A 27,089-nucleotide genomic window follows, 5' to 3' on the forward strand; every position below is an offset into this window, starting at 1 on the left:
ATGAAAAAGATATATATTGGGAAAACAGCTCTCAAAGCCCAGAGAAATGGTTGCAAGCATCAGAAAAGAAGGTAAGAGTGGTGGTTTGACTCATAAATGCCATTGATTTCATGTGAATCAATCATATTCATTGGAGAACCCATTCCAAAAGATTTTGTCTCAATACTACCAAAATAATCCAAATGTCTTTTCAACTAGACACCACCTGTTCGACCATCTCACGGTACCAATTTCTCAGTCAGTCATTCTCAGTCATCAGTATTCTATTTAAACTTTTAGACATATAACCTTCAAAACCTGGATGTATTATACAATACCAGTCCAGGGTTTCTCAGAATTTGTACTATTTTCTACATTGTAGAATAATAGTGAAGACATCAAAACTATGAAATAACACATATGTAATCATGTAGTAACCAAAAAAGTGTTAAATAAATCAAAATATACTTAAAATAGCCACCCTTTGCCTTGATGACAGCTTTGCACACTCTTTGCATTCTCTCAACCAGCTTCATGTCACCTGGAATGCGTTTAAATTAACAGGTGTGCCTGGTTAAAAGTTCATTTGTGGAATTTATTTCCTTAATGTGTTTGAGCCAATCAGTTGTGTTGTGACAAGGTAGGGGTGGTATACAGAAGATAGCCCTATTTGGTAAAATACCAAGTCCATATTATGGCAAGAACAGCTCATATTAGCAAAGAGAAACTACAGTCCAACATTACTTTAAGGTCAGTCAATACAGAACATTTCTAGAACTTTGAACATGCAGTCGCAAAAACCATCAAGCTCTATGATGAAACTGGCTCTCTTGAGGACCGCCACAGAAAAAGGAAGACCCAGAGTTACCTCTGCTTCAGAGGATACTTTCATTAACTGTTAACTGCACCTCAGAATGCAGCCCAAATAAATGCTTCACAGAGTTCAAGTAACAGAGACACATCTCAACATCCTCTGTTCAGAGGAGACTGCTTGAATCAGGCCTTCATGGTCGCATTGTTGCAAAGAAACCAATACTAAAGGACACCAATAAGACGAAGAGACTTGGTTGGGCCAAGAAACACGAGCTATGGACATTAGACCGGTGGAAAACTGTCCTTTGAGATTTTTGGTTCCAACCGCCGTGTCTTTGTGAAACGCAGAGTAGGTGAACCGATGATATCCGCATGTGTGGTTCCCACCATGAAGCATGGAGGAGGAGGTGCGATGGTGCTTTGCTGGTGACTCTGTACCATGGCTAACACAGCATTATGCAGCGAAACGCCATCCCATTTGTTTTCAACAGGACAATGACCCAACACACCTCCGGGCTGTGTAAGGGCTATTTGACCAAGAAGGAGCGCGATGGAGTGCTGCATCAGATGACCTAGACTCCACAATCACCCGACCTCAACCCAATTTTCGATGTTTGGGATGAGTTGGACCGCGGAGTGAAGGAAAAGCAGCCAACAAGTGCTCAACATATGTGGGAACTCCTTGAAGACTGTTGGAAAAGCATTCCAGGTGAATCTGATTGAGAGAATGCCAAGAGTGTGCAAGCCTGTTATCAAGGCAAAGGGTGGCTACTTGGAAGAATTTCAAATATGAAATATATTTTGATTTGTTTAACACTTTTTTTGGTTACTACATGATTCCATATGTGTTATTTCATAGTTTTGATGTCTTCACTATTATTCTACAATATAGAACAATAAATCAGAAAAACCCTGTAATGGTACTGTATAATACATCAGGTTTTGAAGGTTATATGTCTAAAAGTTTAAATAGAATACTGATAACTGAGAATGACTGAGAAATTGGTACCGTGAGTAAGTGACCTAGTGGTTAGAGCGTTGGACTAGTAACCGAAAGGTTGCAGGATTGAATCCCCGAGCTGACAAGGTAAAAAAAACTATCGTTCTGCCCCTGAACGAGGCAGTTCGCCCACTGTTCCTAGGCCGTCATTGAAAATAAGAATTTGTTCTTAACTGACTTGCCTAGTTAAAAAAAGTTAAAATAAAAATTTAAAAAATCTTGTCTGCACTAGCCAACCAGGCTGTGAGAAAGTCACATGGTCCCTTAAAATGGGCCGTCCTCGGACTGTTATGACATGAGATCAGTGTGCCACTGGCAGCTTGATATTGAACCTCTACAGGGGTACTGTCAGAATCTATAGTGCCTTGCAAAAGTATTCAGACCCCTTGGATTTCTTCACATTTTATTGTGTTACAAAGTGGGATCAAAATGGATTTAATTGTATTTTTTTTTGGTCAATATACACAAAATATGTCAAACAGCACGTTTTTTATATTTTTTTATATATATAAGATGAATACAAATGTAATAACTAAAATATAGTTGTTGCATAAGTATTCAGCTCCCTGTGTCAATACACGTTAGAAATACCTTTGGCATTGATTACTGCTGTGTCTTCTTGGTTAAGTCTATAGGAGCTTTGCACACCTGTATTGTGCCATTTTTGGCCATTTATCTTTTCAAAATGATTCATGCTCTGTCAAGATGTTGGGGAATATGACTAGACAGCAATTTTCATGTCTTGCCATAGATTTTCAAGCAGATTTAAATCAAAACTGTAACTTGGCCACTCAGGAACATTCACTGTCTTCTTGGTAAGTATCTGGTGTAGATGTGTCCTTCTGAAAGGTGAATTCCTCTCCCAGTCTGGTGATCAAAGCAGGTTTTTCTCTAGAATTTTGCCTGTGCTTAGCTCCATCCCGTTACTTTTTATCCTGAAAAACTCTGCAGTGTTTGCCGATGTTAAGAATGCCCATACCATGATGCAGCCATCTCCATGCTTGAAAATAAGGAGGCAGTTACTCAGTGATGTGTTGTGTTTTTTCCCAAACATAAGGCTTTGCAAGTGGACCAAAAACTGTATTCCTTTCTTCTTCATGTTTTGGAATAGTTTTATTCTGTATATTCGTATTCTTCTTTTCACTTTCATTTAGGTCATTATTGTGGAGTCACTACAATGTTGTTGATCAATAGATCAGTTTTCTCCCATCACAGCCATTGAATTCTGTAGCTGTTTTAAAATCACCAATGGCCTCATGGTAACATTCCTGAGCAGTTTCATTCCTGTCCTGCAGCTCAGTTCAGAAGGATGACTATCTTTGATGTGTCTGGGTGGTTTAATACATCATCCACAGCATAATTATTAACTTGACGATGCTTAAAGAAATATCCAATTGTCTGATTTGTTATTGTTACCCATCTACCAATCACTGCCCTTCTTTACTTGACCGAGGGACCTTACAGATATTGTATGTATGGGAGACAGAGGTTTAGTCGTAAAAACAAAACAAAATCACACAAAGTGAGTTCATGTAACTTATGTGATTTGTTAAGCCACATTTTACAAATGAACTAATTTAGGCTTGCCTAAACAAAAGGACTGAATAATTTAGCAAACAACTATATTTACTTTGTAACACAATAAAATCCAAGGGGTCTGAATACTTTTGCAAGGCGCTGTATCAGTCTCCTCTAAATCCCCAGAGCAAACTGCTCCCTGTTCTACGCTCCCTTTCCGACCTACTTTATTTCCAGCCTCTCTCTTTTTATTTTGTCTGTGTATTTTTCGCTCTCACACACACGCAAGCACTCATGCACACATTCTCTCTATCATTTACCAAAGAAAAACGTTTGCACGTTAGAGAAACTCTCCAGAGGTTGTCAGTATTCTCCTGTATAATACAGTACTTTATAAGACCAAACTTATTCACCAACTGAGCAACCCCAGTCACATCCATCTTCCCACAAACCCCTTATGGCATTGTATCTTGATAGAATCAGAATCTCTTTCTGGTTTGCCAGTGATGACATGGAGATGTGTGTAATGGGACTCACCATTACATTGTGAGCTGCCCTGGTTCCCTATACAGTGGGGAGAACAAGTATTTGATACACTGCCGATTTTGCAGGTTTTCCTACTTACAAAGCATGTAGAGGTCTGTAATTTTTATCATAGGTACACTTCAACTGTGAGAGACAGAATCTAAAACAAAAATCCAGAAAATCACATTGTATGATTTTTAAGTAATTAATTAGCATTTTATTGCATGACATAAGTATTTGATACATCAGAAAAGCAGAACTTAATATTTGGTACAGAAACCATTGTTTGCAATTACAGAGATCATACATTTCCTGAAGTTCTTGACCAGGTTTGCACACACTGCAACAGGAATTTTGGCCCACTCTTCCATACAGACCTTCTCCAGATCCTTCAGGTTTCGGGCTGGGCAATACAGACTTTCAGCTCCCTCCAAAGATTTTCTATTGGGTTCAGGTCTAGAGACTGGCTAGGCCACTCCAGGACCTTGAGATGCTTCTTACGGAGCCACTCCTTAGTTGCCCTGGCTGTGTGTTTCGGGTCGTTGTCATGCTGGAAGGCCCAGCCACGACCCATCTTCAATGCTCTTACTGAGGGAAGGTGGTTGTTGGCCAAGATCTCGCGATACATGGCCCCATCCATCCTCCCCTCAATACGGTGCAGTCGTCCTGTCCCCTTTGCAGAAAAAAATCCCCAAAGAATGATGTTTCCACCTCCATGCTTCACGATTGGGATGGTGTTCTTGGGGTTGTACTCATCCTTCTTCTTCCTCCAAACACGGCGAGTGGAGTTTAGACCAAAAAGCTTTTTTTTATTATTTCAGACCACATGACCTTCTCCCATTCCTCCTCTGGATCATCCAGATGGTCATTGGCAAACTTCAGATGGGCCTGGACATGCGCTGGCTTGAGCAGGGGGGACCTTGCGTGCGCTGCAGGATTTTAATCCATGACGACGTAGTGTGTTACTAATGGTTTTCTTTGGTCCCAGCTCTCTTCAGGTCATTGACCAGGTCATGCCGTGTAGTTCTGGGCTGATCCCTCACTTTCCTCATGATCATTGATGCCCCATGAGGTGAGATCTTGCATGGAGCCCCACACCGAGGTTGATTGACCGTCATCTTGAACTTCTTCCATTTTCTAATAATTGCGCCAACAGTTGTTGCCTTCACACCAAGCTGCTTGCCTATTGTCCTGTAGCCCATCCCAGCCTTGTGCAGGTCTACAATTGTCTCCCTGATGTCCTTACACAGCTTTCTGGTCTTGGCCATTGGGGAGAGGTTGGAGTCTGTTTGATTGAGTGTGTGACAGGTGCCTTTTATACAGGTAACGAGTTCAAACAGGTGCAGTTAATACAGGTAATGAGTGGAGAACAGGAGGGCTTCTTAAAGAAAAACTAACAGGTCTGTGAGAGCCGGAATTCTTACTGGTTGGTAGGTGATCAAATACTTATGTCATGCAATAAAATGCCAATTAATTACTTAACAATCATACAATGTGATTTTCTGGATTTCTGTTTTAGATTCCGTCTCTCACAGTTGAAGTGTACCTATGATCAAATTTACAGACCTCTACATGCTTTGTAAGTAGGAAAACCTGCAAAATCGGCAGTGTATCAAATACTTGTTCTCCCCACTGTAGCTATCAATGGAAGATCATTACCGCTCGAGCCTCCATCTATCAATACATACCCACGGGCCTTTCTTGGCTGGGACTTTTCACACCATGCTGAATTAGATTTAATCTCCATTTCATACCTCTCTCTTTTTCTCTTATCGAAGTCTGACTGTGTTCAGGTTATGCAACAGTACTGTGAACAATTAGTACCTTTTGAGAATTTAGTCACAATTCAGAAGATAGTTGATATGTAGATTACATATTGTATATTGATACATGCGTAGATAATAAATAATATATTATTTTTCTAAATGACTGTGAAATGTTGTTTTGTTCATTCATATCTAATGTACATTATGTCTAGTCATGCACTTCAATTACCTAAAAGAATATTCAGCAGTTTGGGCACAGCCTAAATGAAGACCTCGTGATACCATGAGCTGTTTTGACCCTGTCTGTCTGCCCGTCACTCTACTTCCTGTCTAGTTCTCTACATGATCACAAGGATGATTTTCACAAGCGCCTGTCCTACACCACCCACAAACTAGAGATGGTGGAGTCTGAGTTTGACTCCACCCGTCAGTACCTGGAGACGGAACTCCGTCGAGCCCAAGAAGAGTTGGAGAAATTCACTGACAAACTACGCAGGTATGTGAGCCCTGTTACATGGCGTCAGTCCCGGTACACCATGTCAGTTCCTTTACCTCATGTCCTTCCCGTTACTCCATGTCAGTCCCGTTATGCCATCTTTATTCTCTTACCAGAGCTCCTGTGTCTAACAAAGCGTGACTATGCCATCTTTCACTTCCACCTAATGAGTCAATGGATTTACAAATCGACTAATTCAACTGAGTCTGCATTGGGAATAATCTAATGCAAGGTTCTACAACTATTGTCTATGATCCTATCCCTGCAGTAACATTGCCTGGCTACCCTTCCACATTGCTCTGGCCAACTGATTTTTCTTCTTCCAAGATTAGTCTGGATTTCTCTCCCTCCCCAACAATTTCTATAATGCGAACACATTCTGACATTCTGGTTGGTCCCAGAAACCAATTGGTTACTACATAAGGAAGTTATGAACTTTGATACTCTGATTGGTTAGAGACGATCCAATCGCTGATGAATTTGTTTTGTACAATGCCCCTCACTTCGAAGTCACACAAACGACTTCTAGGATGGCAGTCTCAGACTTAATGTATGTAGCGATCGATAGAGCAGTGGAATTAAATTCAGGGTGAGTCGTCTGGCAGGCAGGAACACACCTTGATTCAACTAATCAATGTATTTAGTCCGGACTATAATTAGCCGAATCATCTGTGTTACTGCAGGGCAAGATGATCGAAAGCCAGTAATAATTCAAATGTAAGTCATTTACAACAGAAGTACATATGCAGCCTGTGGCTTTTCATTTCGCCAGAGACAAAGAAAAATGTTTTTTTATTTTATATAAAGGTCACATTTTCTGACTTAAAGTAATTGATATTCCCAATTAATAAGGTGAGACGGGAGAGTTGAAACACATTTTGGAGTTTAAAAAAAAATCACATGTACTTTAACACTGTGATGTAGAGATTTCAAAATGTACATTTGTCTGCTAACTAATAGTAACATTCAGAGAACTGTGCTAAATGTGGCTTTTTCACAGTTCTGCCTTAAATCTGAAAAGATCCCGATGTTACAATTAACCCCAATAGAAGGGTTAGTTGAACCAGTATATTGGACATTGTCTTTAATAGTACAAATGAGTAGTAATTCAACAATGTTAAGATTTGAAACTGATATATTTGGATGACACTAAATTGACAAAATATTGTTATTTTATATTTTAGGCATGATATATTTAAATATCATATTTTGTATAAGCATTCAACATTATTTTTTCTAAGGTGTAATCTTAGTTGCACTGCCAACATTTATGTAAAATCTTAATTTGTCTATATACTATATCATTTTAGGTAAGGGGTAAGTTGTAACACTGTGTTACAACTAACCCCAAGTTTACTAATTAAAGGCTTGTAAGAAGAAAAATATATTATTGTCATGAACTATATTCATCTAAATACCTTATCTTACTGATAACAAATATACACTGTATGTTAGATATATGGAGAATGTTCCACAGATCAATAATCACTTGATTCATGAATTTCAAACTCTTCATAGTCATGTTTGTAAAGACACTAACCATCGGCTCATTGAATAACACCTCTCTAAGTGGCTTCTGATTGGAGTTGTTTATTCTGTAACCCGTGTTACAATTGTCCCCGGTCTCTCCCTGCAATACCAAATGTTTTTGGGCCTACAATTTAACTTGACAGAAAACAAAGAAAAATATTATTTGTTTTAAATATAGAACATGTTATGAGATCAATCATTGTTGAGCAGCCTGAAATATAACCTCCAAATCCACTTCTAAAGCACCGTCTTCTTCTATAACAGACATTTTTTACAATGAATCTCAAAATGCTTGTATCCAAACCCCCAAGAGACTGGGGCCAGTGATAATAACATGCAGAAAGCACTGTGTGCTGACAGAGATAGTAGCCTAATGCGGGTAATGATTTAACTAATGGAAGGTGAAAGAACAGCTTATTCCATTAATCCCACTAATGTTTTGGAAGCCGACCAGACAGTGTTTTGTGCGGGGAAACACACCTCGACCCGCGCTGAAATGTTGCCAAAATCCTCAGCTCATTCATGGGTTTGATTCTGCATTTTCCATCACCTTTTCTCTCCTAAATTATTTTTTTTAAATTCTGCTTTCATCACATGAAATGCGTTTCTCCATGCTTCAATTGTGAGGATTCACATCTAAAAGGTATTACTGTACAGTATAGCACAGTAAATCAGAAATATCCATTGAATGATCTTGAAATTCAAATAACTGTTTTTGGATTTTCATATTCATCATCTTGAATTAAAGGGCAATGAATTATTTGGTTTTGAAAGCATATTCAAGACTATGTTTCATCAATGTGTACTCTTTCCTGTCCTGCAGGATCCAGAGCAGTTATGCAGCTCAGCAGAAGATCAATCAAGACCTGGAGGACAAGGTGCACAGGACAGTAAGACACCTGATCAGCCATACACTCTGCTGCTTCAGCCATAGTCTCTGCTGCTTCAGCCATACATTCTGCTGCTTCAGCCATACACTCTGCTGCTTCAGCCATACACTCTGCTGCTTCAGCCATACACTCTGCTGCTTCAGCCATACACTCTGCTGCTTCAGCCATACACTCTGCTGCTTCAGCCATACACTCTGCTGCTTCAGCCATACACTCTGCTGCTTCAGCCATACACTCTGCTGCTTCAGCCATACACTCTGCTGCTTCAGCCATACACTCCGCTGCTTCAGCCATACACTCCGCTGACACCCACTTCCAATACTACACAATGTTTTCACTTTTGACACTTTGATTTGTTCCGCCGGTAAAGCTCAATCAAGCAGAACTGAAGTAAGGCCATCCTTCACATTTGACTCCACTGAGCCGGTGTTCAGTGAAATGACCTAAAAACAACTATTGTTCTTGGCAGTTTGTTGCAAGACTCCCAAACAGCATTGTGTCTGCCTCTGACAGTCTATACTGGTGTCAACGAAGAAACTCAGAAACAGCATCTCACCCTCAGGTCTCCTGGAATCTTCCCGAGACCTGCGAGAAGACCATTTGAATTGGCAACAATTTCAACCTTAAAATGGCATTCCTACCTTCATTACTCTGTGTTACAGTACATCACCTAGTGTGCCCATAAAGTCCTGTCCCTTAAGCACTTCTTCACTCCTAAGAGTCTCCACCTCTTCACTGTTGTGGCGGAGGGGCATTACCAAGATGTTGGTATTGACATTGCAGGGAGAGATTTGTTGCGTCCTAATGCTCCCTGTAAGTACCTCAGCTCTCACTTTGTTCTCATAAATAATGTAGGAGGTGGATGGAGGTTTGCTCTACGCTCCCCACCGGCCACTCCGGTGGCACCCTTGGGGCCCCTGGTGAATACAGCATCTAAGGAATAAGCTCTATTTAGGGCAGCCTGAGATGCAGCTCCATTGCACCACACTCCAGTGAATTGAGAAATCATGTTTACTTCCCCTGCAACCATTCCAATGATGGTTGTCAAGTTGATGTCTTGATAGTTACACCTCCGCCGTGCACCTTATGTTGCATTTACAATGGAGTTATTTTAATGTCTCATATCCTTGAAGATAAAAAGGCTTTAGAATATGAATGTTGCTGATAAGACTGACCTGTTGGTCAGGGTCTGGCATCAGTGTATGAAAGGGGAAAGCCCCAGCTCTGTTTCACTAAGCAACACATAGAGCATAGCATCACACACGTACGTATGCATGCACGCTTGCATCACACACACCCTCGTCCCTCATGGAGAGACTACATAACAGAAATGGTAGCGTCACGTCTGTCAAAAGACTGCTGAATGCAACGACTAACGAGCAACCGTAGTTCTGGTGCTTTGGTTTCCCGTCACTGGTTATTTTGACTTATCAGGATTGGGTGAAGATGGTACTTAAACGTGGGGGCGGGGAATTCAAGCAATGATTTCAAGCAGAACGTTATTGGAAGGGGTGGAGCTTTGTCTGAGATCTTCCGTTTAGGGGGGTTTGAAACTTTGTTAGTCTCATTAGTATATTTCCCTTATACATCTCCCATCAGAACCTGATCGAGCATCTGACACAATCTCACGCACACACTTACGCACGTGCACACACACGGCTCTGAGGCACCTTGGCCCTGTAATTGGAGCTTGGACAGATGGGCTCTAGGAGTGAGTGAGTGAGTGTGTGTGTTTGAAGACGTGTGTGACAGACTGCTAAGAGGCTTACCAGCTTTGTTTTGTAAAATAGAGCCAATATAACATAGGCCAAACAGTAAAAAATTATAACAAGAACAGCTATCATGAAAATATTAAAAGTAAGAACACCTAAGAATGGGTATATTGATTATTCCATACGCCTCCTGAATTGAGGTGGAGCTGTCTTTCTTGGTGATCGGCTATGTGGTCTGTGGTTTGAGATCTTAGATGAGAACTCCAGTATAATTGATCCGAACATGCGGCCTCCCTTGGTGAAAGGCCCCTCTCACCACTCTAAAAGCAATTACATGATCAGAGACGGAGCGCTTTCCATGTCCAAATTGATAGAACCTGCCATAGAACCTTGTTAGAAAACTACTACAACTTATTTTTCTGGGCATATCTCCCAATCTCCCCCGACAAAAGCTCCCCTTTCCATTCGTTCCTCCTTCAGACCCCAAAGACACTGTCATTACTGTTCAAGATGAGTTCATGTTCAGGCCTCGGGTCCATATTTAAGACGTACTGTATGACTATCATGATTAAAAAGAGATTTTTAATCTCATCAAAACAGAAGTTTTGTGTCAATGGCTGATTCTCCGTGGCCATTTTAATAGAATACGACTGTGTGAAATTAGTGTATTTTCCCAACCACCTCTTCTTAGATGATTAAGATGATTGCCTCAGGCAAGAGATTGTGGTGATAACACTGTTCATACAACATTGTCTCAACATTGACCCTAGATATGCCTATTTGTGGGCTACATGTTTTGTAGGCCTATTATATCCATTGGTGCTGAGGTATAAAGGTAGAAAACCAATAGCCTATCTATTACATGTCGTTATATGACACATTTCTAACATTGATCCAGGCAAAGTACTGTAGATTATTTACACCAGTTCTACAGTATTTGTGTATTATTCGCTGTTTCTTCACCCATCGCTCTTTAGCACGTCTGAGTAATCAGAATTGCATTGTCACAAAAGACAACAGCCACAAAATGTATCCTGAATCATATTCTGTCACACACTTCTACTGTATTCCAGTCATGTGATAAAAATAAAAAAAAGTGGTTGGCTTTTCAAAGGAATTAGCTTCCTTGGACCTTGGTGTAACTAATCACCATTTATGACAGGAAGTAGTACAGGATTGCTTCAGAAGCATGCCTCATTGTGATTGCCATTCCTTTTGATGTCTCGAAATGGCATTTTAAGGGCAAAATATTTCTCGAGCAGGAAATGGCCTTAGATTGAACCTCTTTGTCACCGAGTGTCTATCAAATCATGCAATTAAAAAGTTCTGGAGGAGAATCTACAGGGAAGGTCATTAGAAGAAAAAAAATAGAAAAAAAAAGAAAGTAAGAGAATAGAGTGGGAGGATTTCCACAAGGGTTTCTATTATTTTGCATAGGGACAAGAGTTGTTTCAGACCATGTTACTCAACTAGGGCCCAGAGTGTAACCTGGTCAGGTCACACGGTCAGTGAAAAACCCCTATTTAAAAAAGAAATTAAGTCCTCCCTGGACCCTGGCTGTGGCGACTCCAGTGTTGACAGAGCTGTGGAGCTGTCTGCCTGGTCAGTGCTGAAAAGCCATTTGGGCGAAGGCCAGAGGAAAGGGCCCTCTCCAGGGTGCTGAACTAGTGCTGCCCAGCCAGCAGCACACTGAACCATATTAAATATCACATTAACTGTACCTTAACTATGTCTAACACTTTTCTAGCTCTACATAGATCAAAATAGTATTTAGTAAAATACCATTTTGAACTGTATATGGATTAGTAGAATACAAGGCCCCCAGAACAAATGTGTACTCTAATGACTACTTTAATTAGCCCATCAGAATAGAGTGGAAAGCTTAATGAAGCCATGGTTCTATGAGGAAGGGTTAGCTTGCCTCCTCATGACACCAGTGAACAAGGTAATTAGTGGGGCTGAGGCCCCTGGAGTGGTTGTTGTTTTTGTTAGTGTTGTTGTTGTCAAAAGCCACCACACATGATCTGGGGGCGAAATAGCTAACAGCTAATGAATGATTCACATACAGTATGGCACCTTGAGGGTAATATTGCTCTTGTGATCAAGGAGATGTTTGTGTGTGTGCTTGCACACAAGCAGGGGTGTGTGTGCCTTTCAAGATCCCGGCTAAGCAGGCAGCTCCCGGCCCTACTGGCACTGCAGTGAGCGGTGCTGACACTCTTAGTCTAATTAGAGTTCTCATCAGGGTGTGCTGCCTTTCTGCCAGGCTCACCAGTGTGCCAGAAGAGCCTGTTTTCTGAGCCGCACATTTCTCAATGTGCTATTCGCAGTGCACTCATTAGTCAATGCTTTTCAATGAAAAGTGTAAATCACACCCAGGGGATAGGCATCACAGAACATACAGCTCACCAAATTGGGTTATTGTTGCCACCGTTTTGCTTTTTTGTTTGTTTACCAAGCTTCTTCAAATCAAATTTATTTCTAAAGCCCTTCTTACATTAGCTGATATCTCAAAGTGCTGTACAGAAACCCAGCCTAAAATCCCAAACAGCAAGCAATGCAGGTGTAGAAGCAAGGTGGCAAGGAAAAACTCTAGAAAGGCCATAAACCTAGGAAGAAACCTAGAGAGGAACCTAGCTATTTTATTTTTTACATTTTATTTCACCTTTATTTAACCAGGTAGGCTAGTTGAGAACAAGTTCTCATTTACAACTGCGACCTGGCCAAGATAAAGCATAGCAGTGTGAACAGACAACAACACAGAGTTACACATGGAGTAAACAATAAACAAGTCAATAACACAGTAGAAAAAAAGAAAAAAAAAAGAGTATATACATTGTGTGCAAGAGGAGGTATGCGAATAATTACAATTTTGCAGATTAACACTGAAGTGATAAATGATCAGATGGTCATGTGCAGGTAGAGATACTGGTGTGCAAAAGAGCATAAAAGTAAATAAATAAAAACAGTATGGGGATGAGGTAGGTAAAATGGGTGGGCTATTTACCGATGGACTATGTACAGCTGCAGCGATCGATTAGCTGCTCAGATAGCAGATGTTTAAAGTTGGTGAGGGAGATAAAAGTCTCCAACTTCAGCGATTTTTGCAATTAGTTCCAGTCACAGGCAGCAGAGAACTGGAAGGAAAGGCGGCCAAATGAGGTGTTGGCTTTAGGGATGATCAGTGAGATACACCTGCTGGAGCGCGTGCTACAGGTGGGTGTTGCCATTGTGACCAGTGAACTGAGATAAGGCGGAGCTTTACCTAGCATGGACTTGTAGATGACCTGGAGCAAGTGGGTCTGGCGACGAATATGTAGCGAGGGCCAGCCGACTAGAGCATACAGGTTGCAGTGGTGGGTGGTATAAGGTGCTTTAGTAACAAAACGGATGGCACTGTGATAAACTGCATCCAGTTTGCTGAGTAGAGTATTGGAAGCTATTTTGTAGATGACATCGCCGAAGTCGAGGATTGGTAGGATAGTCCGTTTTACTGTGGTGAGTTTGGCGGTGTGAGTGAAGGAGGCTTTGTTGCGGAATAGAAAGCCGACTCTAGATTTGATTTTAGATTGGAGATGTTTGATATGAGTCTGGAAGGAGACTTTACAGTCTAGCCAGACACCTAGGTACTTATAGATGTCCACATATTCTAGGTCGGAACCATCCAGGGTGGTGATGCTAGTTGGGCGTGCGGGTGCAGGCAGCGAACGGTTGAAAAGCATGCATTTGGTTTTACTAGCGTTTAAGAGCAGTTGGAGGCCACGGAAGGAGGGGTGGCCAGTCCTCTTCTGGCTCTGCCGGGTGAAGATTATAACAGAACATGGCCAAGATGTTCAAATGTTCATAGACGACCAGCAGGGTCAAATAATAATAACCACAGTGGTTGTTGAGGGTGCAACAGGTCAGGAGTAAATGGCTTGTCAGTTGGCTTTTGGCTTTTCATAGATGATCATTCAGAGTATCTCTACTGCACCTGCTGTCTCTAGAGAGTTGAAAACCGCAGGTCTGGGACAGGTAGCACGTCCGGGGAACAGGTCAGAGTTCCATAGCCAGAACAGTTGAAACTGGAGCAGCAGCACAGCGAAGTGGACAACAAGGAGTCATCAGGCCAGATAGTCCTGAGGCATGGTCCTAGGGCTCAGGTCCTGTGTGTGTGTGTGTGTGTGTGTGTGTGTGTGTGTGTGTGTGAGACTGAGAGAGTGAGTGAGTGAGCTTCAATTCACACAGGACACCGGATAAGACAGGAGAAATACTCCAGATATAACAGACTGACCCTATACCCTCGACACATAATCTACTGCAGCATAAATATTGGAGGCTGAGACAGGAGGGGTCGGGAGACACTGTGGCCCCATCCGACGATTCCCCGGACAGGGCCAAACAGGCAGGATATAACCCCACCCACTTTGCCAAAGCACAGACCCCACACCACTAGAGGGATATCTTCAACCACCAACTTACCATCCTGAGACAAGGTAGAGTATAGCCCACAAAGATCTCTGCCACGGCAGAACCCAAAGGGGGGCGCCAACCCAGACAGGAAGATCACATCAGTGACTCAACCCACTCAAGTGACGCACCCCTCCTAGGGACGGTATGAAAGAGCCCCAGTAAGCCAGTGACTCAGCCCCTGTAATAGGGTTAGAGGCAGAGAATCCCAGTGGAAAGAGGGGAACCTGCCAGGCAGAGACAGCAAGGGTGGTTCGTTGCTCCAGAGCCTTTCCGTTCACCTTCCCACTCCTGGGCCAGACTACACTCAATCATAGGACCTACTGAAGAGATGAGTCTTCAATAAAGACTTAAAGGTTGAGACCGAGTCTGCGTCTCTCACATGGGTAGGCAGACCATTCCCATAAAAATGTAGCTCTATAGGAGAAAGCCCTGCTGTTTGCTTAGAAATTCTAGCAACAGTAAGGAGGCCTACGTCTTGTGACAGTGGCGTACGTGTAGGTATGTACCACAGGACCAAATCGGAAAAATAGGTAGGAGCAAGCCCATATAATGCTTTGTAGGTTAGCAGTAAAACCCTGAAATCAGCTCTTGCCTTGACAGGAAGCCAGTGTAGAGAGGCTAGCACTGGAGTAATATGATCAAATGTTTTGGTTCTAGTCAAGATTCTAGCAGCTAGTAACTGAAGTTTATTTAGTGCTTTACCCGGGTGGCCGGAAAGTAGAGCATTGCAGTAGTCTAACCTAGAAGTAACAAAAGCATGGATTCATTTTTCTGCATAATTTTTGGACAAAGTTATATTTTTGCAATGTTATGTGGATGGGAAAAAAGCTGTCCTTGAAACAGTCTTGATATGTTCATCAAAAGAGAGATCAGGGTCCAGAGTAACGCCGGAGGTCCTTCACAGTTTTATTTGAGACGACTGTACAACCATCAAGATTAATTGTCAGATTCAACAGAAGATCTCTTTGTTTTTTGGGACCTAGAACAAGCATCTCTGTTTTGTCCGAGTTTAAAAGTAGAACATTTGCAGCCATCCACTTCCTTATGTCTGAAACACAGGCTTCCAGCGAGCGCAATTTTGGGGCTTCACCATGTTTCATCGAAATGTACAGCTGTTTGTCATCAGCATAGCAGTGAAAGTTAACATTATGTTTCCGAATGACATCACCAAGAGGTAAAATATATAGTGAAAACAATAGCAGTCCTAAAATGGAACCTTGAGGAACACGGTTTACAGTGGATTTGTCAGAGGACAAACCATCCAGAGACAAACTGATATCTTTCCGACAGATAAGATCTAAACCAGGCCAGAACTTGTCCATGTAGACTAATTTGGGTGTCCAATCTCTCCAAAAGAATGTGGTGATCGATGGTTTCAAAAGCAGCACTAAGGTCTAGGAGCACGAGGACAGATGCAGAGCCTCGGTATGATGCCATTAAAAGGTAATTTACCACCTTCACAAGTGCAGAGGAATAGGAGATTCGATATAGGCCGAATTTTATTTATTCATTTATTTTTTATATTTTCTGGGTCAAGGTTTGGCTTTTTCAAGAGAGGCTTTATTACTGCCACTTTTAGTGAGTTTGGTACACATCCAGTGTATAGAGAGCCGTTTATTATGGTCTTGCTAGTTTTCTCAGCATTTGACGTACCCAACATGCATTACCCGTTATCCATTAGCCAGGCTTGTCACGGATTGATGTAAAAAATCTCAAACAGCAATCAAACTTGACCTAGATAAAGACATGAACTAAAGCTTCTTCAAAAGATACTGTCTCTCACCCTAAGAATTGAACTGGGGCCAGAAGGGAAAAGGAGATAAAGAAAACCTAAAATATTTAGTTGAAGCACATCAAACTTTAGATTAATTGGCTTTCAAGTCACATATGGCCAGCCCTATCCTTTAGAGACTTGTAGGCATTTCAGAGAATTTTACACCGATTGATCATTGAAAACTTTTGAGCAGGTAGTTATTTATTTCTTGAGAGGCTGATATCCTTTTTTTTCAGGTTACAAATTGTATTTTTTCTCAGAAGCCTGTAAATCTTGTATTTCTCTCTCCCCTTCCCCAACTCTAGTATACAGTAATTGCGTCTCGTGGGGGGGGGGTAAGCTCCGTTTGTTGTCAGGTGAAGACAGCAGTTCAGTGGAGACAGGCAGGCAGGGGGATATAAAAATAAATAAATAATAAGAACACACTGCAAAACACAATTTCGCTCCAAATTGAGGCTAAAGTGAGGGACAAGAATTGCATCTGCATGTACAAATATGATTTTTCAATATTCACATAAGCCCAGTAGTATTCTGCAGTCTATGATTTTAAAAAAGTACTCTAACCTCTGTAAATTGCCTTGCTGCCCCATTGTGTGAGGCATTGGTACATCAAATGATCTAACTTTGGCTGGATGTGGATGAAAGTACAGTAGGCTACACTGTCGACTCTATGGGGAACAAAAAAAGTTTTCAAGTCAGTCACTGGATGGCCATGACTAGGTCTGTTGCGGTGACCATATTACCACCACAACGCCAGTCATGAGTCAATATACTTAAGTATATTTAAAACCAAATACTTCTACTCAAGTGACTCACTTTTACTTGAGTCATTTTCTTTACTCATGTATGACAATTGGGTACTTTTTCCTCTACTGGCCACTTCATATGCGCACTCTCACTCTCTCCAGACTGGGAAAAAAATTGTCTTTCTATTTTATTCAGCTAAGTTCAATTATATTCTTCTTACTATAAAAGCATATAGTATTAAATTAATGGCACGGGACTTAGAAACATATCTTGTCTGCTAAATGAACAAGCCTACAGCCTGTGGCATGGCACATAGTCAGATTACGTACAGTAAGACGACTCATATTGTTCTTCTGAAATAAATGTTCTTCACACCAATGTTTCTTTAAACTTGCCTAAAATAAACAATGGATTTATTGTGATGGTGTATATTTGATTGATTTGGACTTTTTATTTAAATGTAGATGTTCCAAAGGTGCTTGAATGTGTGGAGGCCATTACTCACTCTCAACCCCAACAATTGTAATTCAATAAAGCCTCAAACTGTACTGCCAAGATGGTATATGACCATGTCAGTCATCATATGCAAATCTATAATATCCTTCACTCTTTTAATCTATGGGCAACCTCTAGACGATTTCTAATATTCGGATGTTAAATCAGCCCATGGCAGAATGTCAATCCAAACAGGTTGCAGATTAGGGTATTCAACTAACTCAAGAAACAGTTGAAGTGAGTCATTCAAATTCAAGCTAAATGTAATGGCTACAACTCACATTTTTACAATTTCCACCTTCCCTGGAGTGGACACTGTCAATACCTTTCTGGCAACTTTACAAACCCATTCCACGTTAGGAAGGGCTAGTTTTGTGAGAGGTGGTTTTGGGATGTGAAAATCTCTGAAAAAAGCCAGGGACAAGGCGTTAGCAGCTTTGGAGACTCGTGTCAGGAGGAGACTCATGTCAGTCTCCTATGTCGGAGGTCTATAGTAAAACTCACCTTCCCCCAGAGTGAAAAGTGATTACAATGTGGCACATAATGTGCCTGAATGAGACCGCCAAAGCAACATGCCAGAGCAGATTAATGAGAGACTTACAGAATGGATTTGAATATCAATGCCAACCTGTTGCTTGAACTGACAATAATTGACTTCTATTAAAACTGCTCCCCCACCCCGTGTTTCAAAAACAATCGTGACCCTTGTGCGGTGGAGACTCAATGATGCATCCTTTGTCAAATCCCCCCCCCCGGGAGAGTAAATGATTTTATTTGGGCACTGGCCAGTGAAGTCTTATTTTAATTAAGACCTGCTACTGGCATAGAGAGCAGGAACACTGACTGACTGGCTGACTGCTCGACACCTCTTCTCACTCTCCTTTCTCTTCCTGGTCTTTCAATTCCTCCGCTCGCGCTCCCTTCCCTCCTTTAGTCCCAGCACCATGAGGACGAGAAAAGAGCGCTGAGCCGGGAGATCATCGCCCTCAACAATCACCTCCTGGAGGCCAAGATCACCATTGAAAAGCTCAGGGGAGACAACGTGAGTATCCTGTATAAGCCAGTCGTTGCGCATCGGGGAATCACTGAAACAACTAAACGGACAGTTAAGACGACCAATGCCCGGTGGCGGCCTTGCCACGTGTGCCACCTATAACATGAACCCAACATAAATACCTGCGCTGATAGTACATTCTTTGAAGTGCTACTGTCTGGAGAGAGACACGTGACAAAGTATCTCTATTTTTGATACTGAATGTTATCAGATCTTCAACCAAAACCTAATATTAGATCAAGTGAACCTGAGTTCACAAATAAAAAATGTTTTGTACTTATTTTACTTATTGAATTTTAACAAACGTTATGCAACACCCAATTCCCCTGTGTGAAAAAGTAATTGCCCCCTTACACTCAATAACTGGTTTGGCCACCTGTAGATGCAATGACTCCAACCAAATGCACTGGTTTGAGTGTGTCAAGAACTGCAATGCTGCTGGGTTTTTCACACTCAACATTTTCCTGTGTGTATCAAGAATGGTCTACCACCCAAAGGACATCCAGCCAACTTGACAACTGTGGAAAGTATTGGAGTCAACATGGGCCAGCATCTCTGTGGAACGACACCATGTAGAGTTTATGCACCAACAAATTGAAGCTGTTCTGGGGGCAAAAGGGGGTGCAACTCAATATTAGGAAGGTGTTCATAATGTTTTGTACTCTGTGTACAGTAGTTACTCCTAAATCAATAGGGGATTTGAGACTGTAAGCAGGTTTAAAGCTAGAGTCTGGATTTGGCCCTGGGGACCTACTGTGTCAATCTACGGTCTTAGTCTCGTTGATGTGAATCCCCAAGCATCTACAGTGCCTTGCGAAAGTATTCGGACCCCCCTTGAACTTTGCGACCTTTTGCCACATTTCAGGCTTCAGGCTAACATAAAGATATAAAATGGTTTTTTTTTGTGAAGAATCAACAACAAGTGGGACACAATCATGAAGTGGAACGACATTTATTGGATATTTCAAACTTTTTTAACAAATCAAAAACTGAAAAATTGGGCGTGCAAAATTATTCAGCCCCTTTACTTTCAGTGCAGCAAACTCTCTCCAGAAGTTCAGTGAGGATCTCTGAATGATCCAATGTTGACCTAAATGACTAATGATGATAAATACAATCCACTTGTGTGTAATCAAGTCTCCATATAAATGCACCTGCACTGTGATAGTCTCAGAGGTCCGTTAAAAGCGCAGAGAGCATCATGAAGAACAAGGAACACACCAGGCAGGTCCGAGATCCTGTTGTGAAGAGGTTTAAAGCCGGATTTGGATACAAAAAGATTTCCCAAGCTTTAAACATCCCAAGGAGCACTGTGCAAGCGATAATATTGAAATGGAAGGAGTATCCGACCACTGCAAATCTACCAACACCTGGCCGTCCCTCTAACTTTCAGCTCATACAAGGAGAAGACTGATCAGTGATGCAGCCAAGAGGCCCATGATCACTCTGGATGAACTGCAGAGATCTACAGCTGAGGTGGGAGACTCTGTCCATAGGACAACAATCAGTCAGTCGTATATTGCACAAATCTGGTCTTTATGGAAGAGTGGCAAGAAGAAAGCCATTTCTTAAAGATATCCATAAAAAGTGTTGTTTAAAGTTTGCCACAAGCCACCTGGGAGACACACCAAACATGTGGAAGAAGGTGCTCTGGTCAGATGAAACCAAAATTTAACTTTTGGCAACAATGCAAAACGTTATGTTTGACGTAAAAGCAACACAGCTGAACACACCATCCCCACTGTCAAACATGGTGGTGGCAGCATCATGGTTTGGGCCTGCTTTTCTTCAGCAGGGACAGGGAAGATGGTTAAATTTGAAGGGAAGATGGATGGAGCCAAATACAGGACCATTCTGGAAGAAAACCTGATGGAGTCTGCAAAAGACCTGAGACTGGGACGGAGATTTGTCTTCCAACAAGACAATGATCCAAAACATAAAGCAAAATCTACAATGGAATGGTTCAAAAATAGACATATCCAGGTGTTAGAATGGCCAAGTCAAAGTCCAGACCTGAATCCAATCGAGAATCTGTGGAAAGAACTGAAAACTGCTGTTCACAAATGCTCTCCATCCAACCTCACTGAGCTCGAGCTGTTTTGCAAGGAGGAATGGGGAAAAATGTCAGTCTCTCGATGTGCAAAACTGATAGAGACATACCCCAAGCGACTTACAGCTGTAATCGCAGCAAAAGGTGGCGCTACAAAGTATTAACTTAAGGGGGCTGAATAATTTTGCACGCCCAATTTTTCAGTTTTTGATTTGTTAAAAAAGTTAAATATCCAATAAATGTTGTTCCACTTCATGATTGTGTCCCACTTGTTGTTGATTCTTCACAAAAAAATACAGTTCTATATCTTTATGTTTGAAGCCTGAAATGTGGCAAAAGGTCGCAAAGTTCAAGGGGGCCGAATACTTTCGCAAGGCACTGTACCTAGCTTCGCACTCTATCTAGCTCTCTGCAGGGCTGCTGTGCTAGCTAGACACATCTGAGCCATTGGGCATGATGAGAATCCTCTTGAATCCAGGGAGGCTGATTGGGGTCAGAATTAGGTCTTACAGGATAACTTTATCTGTTAGCAGGAGTAGGCAGACATTTTGTCTTAAGGGAATGCTTTGAATTAATTGGAGATGGCGAACTGATTCTAATATGAGGAAGACCAAATAAGTCATTGGGTTGACTCTGGCTGCATTTACAGATGTGGAAGGAAGAGTTGGGTGTAACGGTAAATGTGTCTTTTGTCACCCATTTTTTGTTGTTGTACCTACTTCTGTTAGCAACAGCTTTCACAGCGAGCCATTTTCCTCTGGTTGCAGCCAAAAGCTATTCTCTCAGTTAGCATGGAACTTCTTCACATCAGAGTCCTGAGAGAAAACAACATGGCTGACATTGAGACATCAATGACTGGATGAGACAGGTCTTTGTGCTGCCTTCAAACTACCACAGTCCCAATTGTTCTGTATGTGAGAAAAAAAATTGCACACAGTTAACTAGAAGGAGAATTGAAGCTGTCAAAGAAATGCCTTTGATGTTTATGAGAGGGCTGTCAGAGTTTGCTGTGTCACAGAGGAGTTGCAGTGGGAAAGCGAGAGCATGGATACAGACTGACAGAGAGGAAACTTACTAGCCTAGCCTCTAGATCAGAGGAGAAGAGCCCATTTCAGAAGCCCCGTAATGAAATTACAGTGAAGAGCTTTATTGCAATTGAAAAAAGTCCCTCAGAGTTAATACGATTTTGCGGATCATTAATGCCATTGTCAGCGCCACAGGGGCCTGATGAGAAAAACAAGCACTATTTTCTGGGTGGATGGATTTGTTCTGTGGCCGATGATGCGTTTGTTACTTCGATTGGGTTCTCCCAAAGTGTTAGACCCTCAGAGCTTTGAAGTAAACATTTGGGGTTGTCACAAGAGGGTTGAGGGGGAAAACAACTTCAGGATGTAGCAATCAATCTGGAATATTTTTTTTCGGGGGCATTCTTTTTTGTTTGTCAAGCAATGGTAGGTTAGCAACGCCACATGCTGAAATGACTATTTGGTCCCATTCTACTTGGTTGTAGTAATACCATGTCATTACATGTAGCAACCTATTTGAAACAAATGTTGGGTCAGTTACTCCCATTGCAATTTATACAGTTCTTAGTCTGCATGGCATCCCAACCTATGACTCAACAGTGTTTCATCTTTCCCATTTCCCAGGACCTTTACAGGAAGGACTGTAACCTGGCAGCGCAGCTCCTCCAGTGCTCCAAGTCACACCACAGAGCCCACAAGCTATCCGAGGTGAGTTCTGCGCTGCTCTACACTCACACTAACAAGTAGCCCCACGTATCATTTCCCCTGTTGATTTCACCGTGCAAAACCGCCTAAGACAACATCTAGTCCACTCGAAGGGGAGTAAGAAGTGAGGTATGAGAGAGAGAAAAATCCTCACAGTTCCTCATAAAAAAAAAAAATCCTCAAAAGACGTGGGACTACCTTTTAAAACGTAAGGTCACGCATATATGGATGAAGTAGTAATGCAGCTATGGTATGAAATTGACAGAGTTATTGAGGTACTGTAGGATATCAGCATCCACAGCTGCTGACTCATTCGGCTCCCCATAATCATACTCCGATGAAATAACAGTGATTGGCTTTTGAAAGCACATTCCTCCTTTCGAGTCGACAAAGTGACCAATTCCAGAGCATTGACGAATCCATCACAAATGCAGCGATGAATATAGCCGAGTGCGATCAAAGGGATGCGGTATGATTTGCACTGGGACTTAACTCTGCTACCCAGCCAGAGAAAATGTATAGTGTACAGAGGAGCCCCTCGGGAAAGCTGCGGAAAACGGCGTGTTGGAGTGAGACGCATTAACCCTGCAGTCTCACCTACTTTTCCAATCAATTCTCAAATGGGGAAAGCAAGGCTGCAAAAAAAATAAAAAATAGCTCCATACTTCAAAACACTGGTATTATTTCTGCTAGGTGTCTATTTTCAACACAAAAAACAATAGTGGCTCTTTTAGATGTTTTATTCTCAGCTGGAGACCTTGAGCACTGGTCTAATTTAAATTGAAGCTGCTCCCGGTGATTTTTATTTATTTATTAAGGGCCTACACACAATACCCCATAATATCAGAGTGGAATTGTTTTTCTAAATGTTTACAAATGAATAAAAAATGAAAAGCTGAAATGTGTTGAGTCAATAAGTATTCAACACCTTTGGTATGGCAAGCCTAAATACGTTCAGGAGCCTAAATACGTTCAGGAGCCTAAATACGTTCAGGAGTAAAAATGTGTTCAAGACACATAATACATTGCATGGACACAATAATAGTGTTGAACATCAATTTTTTTAAATTGACTACCTTATCTCTGTACCCCACACATCTGTAAGATCCCTCAGTCGAGCATTTCATTTCAAACAGCTCAACCACAAAGACCAGGGAGGTTATCCAAAAAGGGCACATATTTGTAGATGGTCCAAAAAATAAGCAGACATTGAATATCCCTTTTAGAGCATTTTGAAGTTATTAAACCACTCTCCATATTTTTAGGATAGTGGTGGTTGCATCATGTTATGGGTATGATGGTAATTGTTTAAAAAAAAATTTGCGGAATGGATCTAGGCACAGGCAAAATCCTAGAGGAAAATCTGGTTCAGTCTGCTTTACACCAGACACTGGGAGAAGAATTCACCTTTCAGCAGGGCAATAACCTAAACACAAGGCCAAATCTACACTGGAGTTGCTTATCAAGAAGACAGTTAAATGTTCCTGAGTGGCCAAGTTACATTTTCAACTTTAATCTACAGCAAGAATTGATTGGTTGTCTAGCAATGATGAACAACCAATTTGACAGAGCTTGAACATTTTAAAGAATAGTGGGCAAATGTTGCACAATCCAGATGGGGAAAGCCCAGAAAGAGAGACCGCAGTAATCTCTGCCAAAGGTGCTTCTACAAAGTACTGACTCAGGGGTGCGAATACTTATGTAAATGAGATATTTTGGGGATTTAATTTTCAATAAATGTGCAAACCTTTGGTGTGGTGTATTATGTGTTGATGGGTGGGAACATTTGTTTTTTAAAACTATTTTGAATTCAGGCTGTGACAACACAATGTGGAATAAGTCAAGGGGCATGAATAGTTCGAAGGCATTGTACAAGTGAGGATTGATGAAAGTGTGTGTCTTGATGTACCTCTGTCCACGCGGATGTGTGTATCCTACAACTTACCGATTGTAAACTGAGAAATTAGAAAAAGAAGGGCCAAAGCACAGTAATGGAGGGGTTGTGGTCAGCAAAGTTCTGACAAGTTCATTAGAGAGGGTCCCAACGGGTGTCCGAGCTAGTCTGAGTAAACACACAATAATAATTTACTTCACTGAATTCAAACTCTAGATTGGAGTCTAGGGAACAGCATTGGCAAAAACAGCTGTGTGGATGTGGCAAGCATTCGATAATGGCGTGGTTGTGAATATGTATGGGCAGATTTGATAGTGGTTGTCAGCATTGTATGAATCTATATGCAGTCTATTTTTAGGAATGCTTTGTTTTAGAGAAAGTTATGCTGGTAAAAATCGCTAAAACATTACTTCGTTAGAGCAGTAGTAGTCCTCCTTTGTTATTGATTGCTGTAATGTCTGAATCCATCTCTTAAATGTACTCCCATTTCTTCCTTTGTTTGGCTATCCAGGTTTCTTTCCTTCCTCTCTTAGAATTTCTCCTCACCATCCCACTCTCTCTTTCCAGCTGCCCATTGACTTCCAGGAGCGGGTGAGCTCCCACATAGAGAAGCACAGATGCGACGTCACAATGGCGCTGTGCCACTCATCCTACTCCGATGCTGTGCCCACCGCCGTCATCGCCAAGGTGCTAGAGAAGCCAGAGCCGGGCAGCAGCTGCCCAGTCGACCACAAAACCAGCCCCCAGCCATTGGTGGACGAGGGCCATGACCATGACTTCGTGACCAATAGCGTGGGCGGTGAAATCTTTCAGCGCCGTACCGCCTTCCGGACTGCCGACCTGTACTGTAGCGACACGGCCCTCTACTGCCCGGAGCGCTGGCAGGAGCGCAGGCAGAGCGTAGAGGTCCACGGCCTCCCCAAGGATCTCTTCCTCCAGGCCCAGAACTCCAACCCTCAGGAGGTGGCCTTCCATTCAGGTAACTTCTCCCAACACAGGGCCCCCTCCTTCCACGGAGAGTTTACTGTGGGCTCCTTGCCGCTCTCTAGCTCCTACTCCAGCTTCAGTCAGGCTTCCGAGGAGGAGAAGGGAGGGGAAGGCTGCGGCGGTGGCACCAGCAGCGCCATGTCCTCCTCCCACCAGGCGCTCTACATGGACTGGCGGGATGGGGGGTACGGTGAACACAAGAGCACCTCTTCTTATGAGAAAGACAGCCCTCCCAGCCTCAGCCTCTTCCCCAAGTCCCACAGCTTCCAGCACATGGCGATGCTGCCTTCCCCCAACCCGGCGAAAGGTGGTGGCGGCTCTTCACCAGCATACGTGCACACGCCGTCCTGCGGCTACAGTGAGCCATACCACTCGCCCCACCTAGCATCGTCGCACAGCCAGGGCTCGGCCCAGGGTGGAGGAGGACCCCGGGCGGTGGAGCGCTCTGACAGCCAGGCCAGCATAGGTGTCCCCACCGAAGAAGAACTGTCTGGAAGCTGGAGGCAGCTGAGTGTAGAAGACATCAACTCGTACTCCTACAACTGCAATCCGGGCCGCATGTCTCCCTACAGCTTTTCCGAGCAGCACTTCACCTTCCAGGAGGGGGACGCGAACGTCTCTCTCCACAGCCATGTGCTGGACCAGTGCTTGGCCGCTGCCGTCGGTGGTGGCGGACTCTCACCCAGTCCCAAACACCCCAGCATGGGCCTGCGGGGCAGGCCCCAGCCCCTTTACAGAGCCAAGGAGGACAGCCAGGACTCAGAGTGCAGCCAGTTCCTCTCAGGAAGCTTGAAGGACAAGGAGAGCGGAGCGGCTGGAGCGGCACGGGGGACCATGAACAAGGAACATGTGGATGCGATCCCCAACAGCTTGGCCGAGTCCTTAGACCACCAAAGCTCCCTGGAAGCCCCCGGTCTGCAGCAGCAACACTACCAGAGGGAGAGAGTGAGGCCCAGCCTGAGCCTGGCTGTTCCCAGGAAGAGTTCTCAACACCACCAAAAATTTGGAAGCACAGGAACAGGACTTAACAGGAAGGACAGTCTTACCAAGGCCCAGCTGTACGGCACCCTCCTGAACTGAACAGCTCGGTAACACTTTAGACTTGACAGGTATAATGCATTATGATGCGGTTATAATTAATTGTAAGACTTGTCATAAGCACGTATGACCCCTTATAAAAAGTCTTAATATTATCTCAATGGCCAAATAACAGCAATTGTGAGCAAGTTGAAAATATACTTCATAAAAAGCCATAACATATTGTAACCCTTGTAATAAGAAATAAAAAGCTCATGCGTGCTTATAACAAGTAATAAAAAAAAAATACAATTATACCGGTTAGCTTGAAGTAGTGTTACCAACAGCTCTTCCTTTTATGCGTGACGATTATGTACATCGTGTTTTCTGTGGCAAACACACAGTTGGTGTGGATTTTAGATGTTTTTGTAATCCGGTGAAGGCAAGCTTCAAGCTGTCAGATGCTACACAGCTGTGTTTTTTTGGGGGGCTGTTTATGTCATGATACGGTGTAGTTATCAGAGAGACCAGACACCAGATTTCCTACAGTATATCATCCCTTATTCTCTGAGACAGCCATTCAGCAAGCTCAAAGCTATTTCGGAGAAGGCTCACAAGACAAATTATCGCTTAACAATTATGACAGTATTAAGGCAGTAA

At 42.5% G+C, this 27,089-nt stretch overlaps 1 protein-coding gene across 1 annotated transcript; it reads left to right on the plus strand.

The window, feature by feature from the left end:
- LOC139383815 (brain-enriched guanylate kinase-associated protein-like) lies at positions 1–26,492 on the plus strand. The gene is made up of 6 exons (XM_071128385.1): positions 1–71; positions 5,936–6,097; positions 8,451–8,517; positions 18,632–18,739; positions 22,451–22,534; positions 24,993–26,492. Exons 1-6 carry the CDS (start codon positions 1–3, stop codon positions 26,490–26,492), a joined length of 1,992 nt encoding a protein of 663 aa, XP_070984486.1.
- Positions 26,493–27,089: the final 597 nt, after the last annotated feature.

Source organism: Oncorhynchus clarkii, chromosome 25, assembly GCF_045791955.1.
Source record: "Oncorhynchus clarkii lewisi isolate Uvic-CL-2024 chromosome 25, UVic_Ocla_1.0, whole genome shotgun sequence".
Classification (NCBI taxonomy): Eukaryota; Metazoa; Chordata; class Actinopteri; order Salmoniformes; family Salmonidae; genus Oncorhynchus; species Oncorhynchus clarkii.